General features: G+C 26.4%; 1 protein-coding gene across 2 annotated transcripts in view; it reads right to left on the reverse strand.

The window, feature by feature from the left end:
• LOC117175855 (RING finger and CHY zinc finger domain-containing protein 1) overlaps positions 1 to 10,880 on the reverse strand; it is a 30,121-nt gene that overhangs the window by 6,506 nt on the left and 12,735 nt on the right. For both annotated transcript variants that reach the window (XM_033365649.1, XM_033365648.1), the window contains exons 3-4: positions 6,429 to 6,746; positions 1,415 to 1,693 (exon numbers count right to left, since the gene is read on the reverse strand). In XM_033365649.1, the coding sequence (XP_033221540.1) occupies positions 1,415 to 1,693; positions 6,429 to 6,746 (597 nt within the window). The remainder of the gene's footprint in view (positions 1 to 1,414; positions 1,694 to 6,428; positions 6,747 to 10,880) is intronic.

Here is a 10,880-nt window from a genome sequence, read left to right on the forward strand (position 1 = left end):
CTAAAATTATCAATATTTAATTGCAATACTTGAATTTTGAGGCAACACTTGGATTTTCAAACAAGACGATTAATTTTAAAACAGGAAGATTAATTTATTAGCGAGAAAGACGATTTTTCAAAAAAATATATGGATTTTGAACAAAAAAGCAGAATTATCAACTCAAAAATACCCATTTTTAACCAAACAGTTAAGTTAAGATGAATGTCCAACGAAAAATTTGCATTATAAAATACAAACAGACAAATTTGCAACCAAACTGTTGTATTTAAAACTAAAATAGATCAAGTTTCAAACAAAAATAGAAAAGAAGAATCATTTTTACCAAAGAAGACGAATTTTATAGAAAATACATGAAATTTAAATTAAACCGATATATTGACATACAACAAATAAAATGATAAATCTGCAAACTGAAGTAGATGAATTTGAAACAAAAAACATGATTTTGCACCTAAAATCATTAAATTTACAACAAAAAGATAAATTTTCAACTTAGAAGATTGATTTCTACCAAAAAAGTCAAAATTTTCAACTAACGATAATTTTTCAACCAAATATTAGCTATATTTTCAGTAAGAAATTCAATTTCAACAACAAACAAATTTTCAATAAAATAGTTTAAGGTGCAACTGGATTAGTTAAATTTTCGGTGAAAAAATACATTTTCACCCAAACAAAAGAACGCATTCCTAACAAGTGAGATAAATTTTCAATCAAAATGATTAATCTTTAAAAAAAATGAATTTTTAACAAAAGAGTAACGGTCAAACAAGTAATTAAATCTTCATTCGAAACAGATGAATTCGAAACAAAACATGATTTAGTTAATATTTCAATCAAACAAGATTTAATTTTTAATAAAAAATAATGGAATTCAACCAAAAAGAATGAATTTTCAACAAAGCCAAAAAAAACGATTTTGTTACCAAATACAAAGTTGAATATTTATTCTAAAAAGGTAAAACACAGTTAAACTTTCGATAAAATAGATTAATTATCAACAAAATATTTAAATTTTCAACTAAATAGTCGATTTTTAATCCAAAAAGAATGAACTTTAAATTAAAAATAATTGGATTCACGAAATTGTTCAATCTCAAACGTTAATGACAAATTTTCAAAATATAAAGCTTTTAAAAGTAATTATTCAATTGTTAATGTTTTCACTTAAAATGGTACAATTTTTTCTCAAGTTTCGGATTTCAATTTTAAAATGTTCATTGTGATTAAAAATGAAATTAAGTACAGTGAACTTCTGAGAAAAACAGAAAAAAGTCATTAAGTCGCATTTAAAAAAAATCGAAAATAGTCGAAAAAGGCACACGATTTGGAGCCCTGGTGATAAAGGTGTCTGCTAAAATTGATTTTGCACACTATTTTGAAGGATATAATGAAGGTCGAGAAAACTTACCTCGTGGCAGTCTTTGCAAAGAATTTCGACTTTTACGTCTTCGTACTCGGGTGGCATGGGTGTAAGGGTCACTTCGCTGTCCAAAAATCGCCAGAGGTCCGTCATATCAAGGAGAGAAGTTTGACAAGTTGGACAAGCGTAATGTCCAGAATGTAGCAAGTCCTCGAAACAAGGACGATGAAGCAAATGCCCACATGTGGGTATATGGCAAGGAATGCGACTTGTGTGAATATCTTCTAGACAAACGGGACAATTCGAGTGGGAAACGTTCTCCACACACTGAAAAAATTCATTAGGAAAAGAAAAAGCGTTAAAAATCACTATACGACACGGGTTTTCTAAATAAGGATTTTTGTCAGGGTGGCCACTACTTTTTCAAATTTTCGTTCCCGGCTATCACCCTCTTCTGCCGATACATATTCGTGATTTCTCTTTGTTTCGAGAAAAATGTACTCTTTCTGTGAAAGACAAAGTTTTTTTTACATATATGATCAATTGAGGAAGGCAATAAACATCCGCAAGCCTTTTTATAAGAAAGATATTGACTGACTCATATAAAAAATTCTAAAATCAATTATTAACCCTCAAATGGTACACTGGTGCGAATTCGCACCCGAAGTTTTTTTCATTTTGTTAGCATTTACGCAAACGCAGCTGCAGCGGATTATCCCCACATATATTAAATATATATATTAAATATGTATGATATATGCTAGTTGTTTATTATATGTTCAATATATTAAATAATTAATATTAACATTGCAAACCAACCCATTTGCACCAGTGTACCGTTTACGTATGGTGGGTTGGAGTGTACCATTTGAGGGTTAAACCAATTTTTAAATATTATGTTTTAAATTTGGTTGAAACAATACATAAACATTAAACAATTTTATTTTGAAATAAAGAATAACTTAATTCAATAATTCCAGGTAAAATTTTTTATAATTAAAAGCGTTCAAAATGAAATAATTAAACCATTTTGAATTTCAATAATTTTAAATTCAAAGCAATTAAAATTTCACAATTTGAAGTTGGAAAGTAAATTGAATATTTCAAAGACAAAGCTTCTGAAATTCTAGAATTTTGCATTGTTATTACATAAAAAAAATAGAATTCAACATTAAAGTTGATTAGACAAATTTGTCTATGATCAAAAAATGAATTGAATTATTCGAAAAAAAACTTTAAAAATAAATAGTAATTTTAAATGTGAAACATTGAAAATAACAAAATTTCTACTCTGGAACGTTAAAAATTAAATGAATGCGAATTTAATTTAAAACTAAAAAAAAGTTAATCACAAAAAATTGTGATATTAGAACATGTTTATATTCAAAACCTTTAAAATTTCAATTATTTGAAATAAATTTAAATCTTATGATAATCATTATTTTTTTAATTGGTAATTATAATTTCCAAAATTCATCCAATTCAGTTTTAATTGGAAAATTAAAATCAACGAAAGGGAATAATTAAAAATGTAGGGTCCAACATGAAAATTCAGAACTCTAAAATTGTAACCATTTAAAAAAACCGAAATTATTCAATTACTGAAGTATCAATTTCAGACAGTTTAATTCTTATCTTTTTTTATTTTAAACTTAATTTTTAATCTTTTAAATTCAATTTTTCCTTTAGAATTATTATTAATTCTTGATGTTTTCTAATAAAATATGTTTCAATTTGAAATTATTTATTTGGTTAAATCTTCAATTAAAAATCGCAAGATTTTAAGATATTACTGCAATATGATTCCAATTTTATAAATTGTACAATTTCAAGCTTTTTAACTCGAAATTGCTTTATACTTGGACATCATATAATTAAATTCAAAACTGAGTATCAAGGCTTTTACCATGAAATTTTCAAAAATTTTAAAGCGTTAATCGGTATTGTCCGAACATTTTCAATATTTGAATTTTAAACAACAATATATGAAATTTAAAATTCTAAATCTCCAAAAATTAATCTAAAAAATAATTTCAGAAAAAACTTTAGTTCTAAGGCGCCAAAAATTAAACATTTTTAGAATGGTGCATTCAAAACTATAGTTTTAAATTAAATTTACCTGATTTTTAATTACAATAAATATCACATTAATAAGTGTCATATTATGTAGTATTAATTGACATTAAAAACGACTGGATAGATTTTTTTACTAAAAAATATGACTTCAGTCAACAAAAAATCACTGTCATTTTTACCGTTCAAAATTTCAAAATTTTAAATATTTCCACAAATATTATGAATATTTAAAGTTTAATTATTCTAAGCACTTTGGAAATAATATGATTTCTAATTGGAAACGTTAAAAGCTGAGAAAACGCACGAATTGTGATATACGTGAAATATACCGGCTTTATCCGGGTTTTCTGCTAGTGCAACTTTCTTTCGGTTCTCCCGGGTGGGTTGCCTCACAGCCCACATGGGATACAAAACAGGAACCGAAGGATGAAAAAATGTAAATTTTATAACAAGATATTGCAAAAAATCGTCAAACGGAGACGCTCTCAAAAAATTGGAAAACTTTGGAAACAATTTATATTTTTTAAGTTCTTGAGCTCATTTTAAAGGTAAGTCTCAAAAGTATTTTACAAAATTGCTAGGATATATTGGTAGAATTCTGTCCTAGGGTCATACTTGGTGCAAAAAAGTCCTAAATTTTTCAAAAGGTGTAAATATTTACAAACATTTTAGTAATGTTAATAAAGATATTGTTTTGAATTTTCTTTAATTTTGTGTTCCGATCTAGGTCCGCAGGATGTTTTTACTTCATATTGCAAAAAATGTTTTGCAGATTACGAAAAAGTAAGTCCCCTGTCCAGAAAATAAGGAGGGGGGGGGTCCGATATATTCGCATTTTATTTATTTTTTAATTAATCCTCAAATAATTTTGGATTTTTTAAAAGTTGAAATATAGCGTCGGCCAGTAAACAAATGTACGAAAAGAAATTTCCAGTATCATTTTTTGATTCATTTTTTCACATTTTTAATAAAAGTGTACAATTCCGTAAAAACATGGATTAAAGAAATAAAAATTCAAAGCCAGGATAAAAAGATGTGTTTCTTTGTGGCAAGCAATTTTATCAACTTTTAAAATAAAAGATCATCCTTTTCGGGTCTACTTCAACTTTCATGCAGAAAATGTTATTCAAATGTTTATATTTAACAATTAAATGCTCAGTTTGTATGAATATACTTTGAAATGCAACATCTTTAACGATTTTTAATCATATACTTTATAATTTTTTACATAAATAATGTAAAACTTTATTTAAAACATTAGCATAAGTTAGTTTTACATAAAGTAATAACTTTGCGTTACAGACAATAATGAGCAACGTTTCGTTTTCAGTATATAATAGTCGCAGTGATTTGTAATAATTAACCAAAAAAATAAATAACTACTAATAAACTAATAAACTAATAAACTAATAAACATTCTAATAAAGAAATTATAAATAAAAGAAATATTAAAGTAATGTCATTATATTATTTAATTTGTATGACAATTATTCAGCTTTATTAAAAGTCTCTGCGACCATTAGAAACCTTACAATTTGTTAATAAAATTGCTTCATACAAAGAAAAATAACTTTTGTGTTCTTGCTCAGAATTTGTGTCCTTTAATGTTTGTTTTCTCGAAATTGATCACTTAAAAAAAATATTATATTAGAAAAAAATGCTCCTCTAAAAGTAGTTCAACTTTTCTTACAAACTTTTTTATGTGGAATCAATACTTCAACCAATATAAGCACAATTTTATTTTTCCTCATTTTTCAACGTAAATGTTGATTTTTTGTAAAATAATTGACTATATAAAAAAAATTATAAAGGAAGTTTCTCTTCATAAATTGGTTTACTAACCGATTATATTTGAAGTTTCAAAAAACCCTAAATTATAAGAGGACATTGCTTAAAAGTAGAACTATTCAGGTGCAAAATACAATAACTGTTTTTTCGTTTGTGAAATTAACTTTAATAAAGGATAAGTCATTTCATAATTTAATAATAATAATAATGAGGAAAAATATGTTTAATTTAGAAAACTATGACAAATTATATCACAAAATATTCACAAATATTTCTTCACCCTCAAATAATTTAAAATCATTACTAAAAACATAATTATTAATTTCTTGAAATTGTCCCTAAAGTCCATGAATTTAAATAACAAATAAAGAATTTATTTTCTCTTTATGCGTCTAAAAGTTATTGCATAGGAAAATATATTCTTTTAAGCAAAATTAAGGCTAATGCTATAACAAAATCAATATAAAATTTCAACGGAAAATTGAGTAGTTAAATTTTCAGATGAAAAGATTAATTTTCAATAAAAATATAAACAAATTTTCAACAAAATAGATGAATTTTCAATAAAAAAAGTATAAAAGTTGAACAAAAAATGGAGTCGTTAAATTTTCAGTTACAAAGATTAATTTTCAATAAAAATATGCATTTTCAACAAAATTGTTCAATTTTAAATCAAAAAGATGAATTTTTAACCATAAAGTATGTAATTTCTATCAAAATATATGAACTTTCAGCCATCTCTTGAACTAAAATGAAATATTCCTAAAATTAAGAAAAATCTTTAAAAATTACAAAAACTGCTTCAAAAGCTTGCAGATTTTTTTATATATTGATTAATCTTTTGAAAATCTTAAATTATTCAATAATAATAATTCTTGAAATATTTAGAAATTAATTTTTTTTGAGTGAAAAAGGATTTAAACAAAAAGGACGAATTTTTAACAAGATAGATGAATGTTCAATGAAAAAAGATATCTAGTAATATAAAGCTACTCTTTCAAATAAAGAAACATTGTTAATTAATTTTATATTATAATTTAAAGAAAAATTAAGCACACTCTCAATAATATTCCCTGACTTTAAAAAAATTCCCTGACATTTCCAGGTTTTTCAAGATATATAAAAATTCCTTAAGAATTCCAGGTTTCCCGGGCGAGTAGACACCCTCTGTTAGAGTTAGAGTATATTGTATACGAACCGTGTGACCATTTTGGAGTTCCACAGGTAAACACATGTTGCACTTGGCACAATGGAAAAATTTGTCCCGACCACCGAGCCTACATATGCCACATCCATCGCAGTGGTATTGATTCTTATCCACGTCGTCAAACAGGTTGCACTCAAGACAGGTATATTTGCCAAACCGACAATGGCATTTTTGGCAAGTAGCTTGCACAGGTTGACGAGTATCGCACAGAACGCAAATTAATTCAGTCACCTCTTTTCTCTTGACTGTGTGAGTTTCCTGCTCGTCGTGGCAGAATCGGCATGTGTATACTTTATTACAGCAAGGAGTCTGAAAAACAATTAGGAAGTACATTTTATTACGTCGTAGCCTTTTCGGCCGACTGCCGGCGCTCTGAAGAATACTCGACCATTCTTCTAAACGCCTGACTCATTTTAGGCAATTACACTCAACTCCCAATATAATAATCAGTGGTGTAGTTCCTGAAAGAAAAAGTGGCTTGGCGGTACTTTCCATAAAGGGTACAATTGGAAATAATGTTGCAAACTTAGATAATATTTTAAACTCAAACTTTGGTTGAAAATTTAATTACTTTGTTGAAAATGCAACTGAAATGTTAAAAAATCATAATTTTGATCAAAAGTTCAATTTTCAATTTTTTTGTTGGAAATTAATTTTTGTTAGTTCAAAGTTTATCTCCATGGTTTAAAATGTAATTAATTTCATGAAAATGCGCTTCACGTTTAGTTGAAAATGTAAATTAATCTATTCCATTTTTTAATAAATATTTATCTTTTTTTAGTTGAAAGTTTCACTGTTTGGTTGAAAATTTAGACATTTTTATGAAAATTCGTCTTTCTTAGTAGAAATTTAATACTCTTGATTGAAAAATTATACTTTTTGGTTTAAAATTCAATTATTTGGTTGATATATCAACCGTTACAAACTTCATTAAGAATTCATATTTTTTGGTTGAAAAATCGGTTAATATTATTTGAAGTTGAACTACTTTGTAAAAAAAAAAAATTTTTAATTAAGGATTTATAATTATAGATCAAAATCCAAATATTTGTTTTGAAATTAACTTTTACGTTAAAAATTCTACGGTTTTGTAGCAAATTCAGATTTTTGGCTTGAAAATTCGACTTTTTAGTTTGAAAAAATATAATTTTTGGGTTGGAAATTAAACTTTTAAAAAGGCTTTAAAACTTAATAATTTTGTTAAAAATATATGTTATTTGTTGACGATTCGTCTTATTAGTGAAACGTATATCTGCTCTGTTGAAAATTCATCTTTTTCATTGAAAATTCATTTTGTTTTGGTTTGAAAATTATTTTTGTATCTGAAAATTTAGCTATTCCATTTTCAGCTGAAACTTCATCCTGTATAATGTTTTAGTAAAAACTTCAACTATTTTGTACAAAATTCTTGTATTTTTTTGAAAACTCGTCTTCTTGGGTAGAAAATTAATCTTGCTTGTTGAAAATTCAACTATTTGATTGAAAATACATACACTTGGTTAAAAATTCACATACACTTGGCTAAAAATTCATCTTGCTTTCTAAAACATTCGACTTTTAAACTTAAAATCTTTAAACTTTTGTTGAAAATTCGTCATTTATAGTAGAGAAGTTATCTTTCTTGGTTAAAAATTAACTTTTTTTATGAGAATTGAACAGTCTTCTAAAAAATTGTTCTTTTTGCCTTGAAAATTCAAATATTTGATTGAATTTTAATCTTCTTTGTTTGGAAATTTGAACGTTTGACTGAAAATCCATCTTTGTATGCTGCAAATTCAATTATTTGGTTCAAAATTTAACTATTTCGTTAAAATCGGGATTTTTGGTTTGAAAATTCCACTTTTATGGTAGAAAAGTCCTTCTTGGTAAGAAATTTATCTTTATGGTATACTGATACAGATCAATTTTCATCAAATTACATAAGTTTTGAATGAAATAGTTTGAACAATGAATGTGATATCCTAGTTTCAAACCATTTTCAACAACTAGCGAAATTTTCAAAAGCAAGAATATAAATTATTAACCCAGAATGGTGTAGTAAAATTTTTATTTAACCCCTTCATTGGCATTTACGGAAAATGCGTCAATCTTCTTTTCTCCTATTTAACTTGCTCCAATTTTGCATTCAAGTCTTACTCGGGGGTTTTGGGGGTTGCTGAATCCGAATCTGAAGACAAAAATAAAAAATTCAAAATGGCGGATCCAATATGGTGGACGAAAATACAAAAAAAAAACAGCTCAATTTGGATCAATCTCTGTACTTACGGGTTTTTGGGGTCGCTGAATTAGAATTTAAAGTCAAAAGTCGAAAATTTTAAATGGCGGATATTTTGGTACGGCTTTATAATGTGTACTTCACTTTCGGGTTCAGCGAACCCAGAAGCCCATAAGTACCAAGATTTATCCAAGTTGAGGCGTTTTTTGTATTTTTGTTCGCCATATTGGATCCGCCATTTTGGATGGCCAAATTTTGACTTGATATTCGGATTCAGCGACCCCAAAAACCCCAGGATACAAATTTTTAGGATAACAAATTTTCCTGTTATTTTGGACACATTTGTCGAATTCTCTCTGCCAACGAAGGGGTTAAGAGAATTAATTTTCTACCAAAGTGTTGAATTTCCAAGAGAAAAAAAAAACGAAAATTCTACAAACCAATTGAATTTTTATCCCCAGAATATGAATATGAATATATACTCACAACTAAATAGTTTGAAATATGGACTTGATGCTTGTTTAAACATTTTTAAACTATATAGTGTATTTTTTAAACTAAAAAGAGATCAATTTTTAACGAAAAATTGGGTAGTTGAATTTTTATTTAATCGCGTTGAAACCGAGACCCAATCTTAAAATACTAATGCCCCATTTTACTCCATAAATGCTGGAAATGAAACTTTTCTTTAGATAATTAGGGCCCATCCTTATTTTGAAACAAATATTTATTCATTTTTATGTCAAATACAGATTTTATTTAAAATATGAATAGGTTCTGATAATCTAAAACAAGATGTAATTCTAGTATTTATGAAGTGCAATAAGAAAATCCAATGTTGAGGCTGGGTTCTAGTTCCAACGCACGTAAGAAAAAAAAAGAATTTTCTATAAAGCGGTTTAATTTGGTACTAAACCGATGAATTTTCTACCTAAAAGTTGTATTTTTAAGCGAAAAATATGAATTTTCTACAAACCAGTTCATCTGTTGAATGTTCAACAAAATAGTAGTTAAATTTTCAGTTAGAAAATTAATATTTAACAACAACAAAAAAAACGAATCTTCAACAACAACAAAAATATATTTTAAGAAAGACCAAATATTTCATATAATATATAATAATTCAACCAAATATTAGAATTGCTAACCTAAACAGATGAATTTTTAACGTATAAAAACGTTGCTGATAACTAATAACTTCACAGCCCAAACTAATCTTGAAAAAGGATAAATCAGGGTGATTTTTCACAAAAATAGGAGATTAAATTAATTTAAATCAAATTAATATATAGGTATCATATTTAATTAAATATGAACTGCTTCAAACTCTATGATAATCAAGTCGAAATACAATATTGCATTTTCAACAAAGTATTTGAATTTTCAACCAAAAGAGATGCATTTTCTATCATGTAGAAAATAGTTGACTTTTTACTCAAGTAATTGATTTTTTAACCCAATAGCATACTTAACCAAATGGTCTAATTTTCAAAAAACAAAAATTAAGCTTCAACCAACAAAAGGTTGCATTTTCAATCAAAAGTAAAATGTTCACGTCAAAGATTAGAACGTTCAATAAAAAGAGGCAAACTTTGTACATAATAATTGAGTTTTAAAACAAAAGAGATTTATTTTCATCCCAAACACGATTTTTAAACAAAAAAGTTGAGTTTTCAAGTTAAAAAGTTGAATAGTTTAGAAAATAGTTGATGTTTTAATAAAACATTACATTTTTAATGAAATATTTGAATATTCGACCAATTTGTCGTATTTCAAGAAAAGAAAGACATTCAACTACAACCAAAAACAGTTGCATTTTCAACCAAATAGTTGAATTTTCAAATGAAATGTAGAACTTTCAATAAAAAGAATAACATTTTCAATAAAATAGTTTCATTTTTAAGCAAAAATTTTTTTTTTTTAAAGTACAGTTGCATTTTAAAAAAAAGTTCATTTTAGACTGAGAAACGTGAATTTACAACTAAAAATATGACTTTTTTATCATAAAAGATGAATTTCCTATCCAAACAAACGAATTTATGAATTTGTAACAAAAAAGTTGAAATTTTAATAAAAAAGAATTAGCTTTCAATCATAAATAGTCGGATTTTCTTATATTCATTTCGCATTAAGGGCATGTGACACAGCTAAATACCTATATTACCGATCACAGTTTTTCAGTTCACTGAATGTTTTTTTGAACCTAAGAACTTTTTTTGTAAGTAAAA

Source organism: Belonocnema kinseyi, chromosome 7, assembly GCF_010883055.1.
Source record: "Belonocnema kinseyi isolate 2016_QV_RU_SX_M_011 chromosome 7, B_treatae_v1, whole genome shotgun sequence".
In the NCBI taxonomy this organism is placed as follows: Eukaryota; Metazoa; Arthropoda; class Insecta; order Hymenoptera; family Cynipidae; genus Belonocnema; species Belonocnema kinseyi.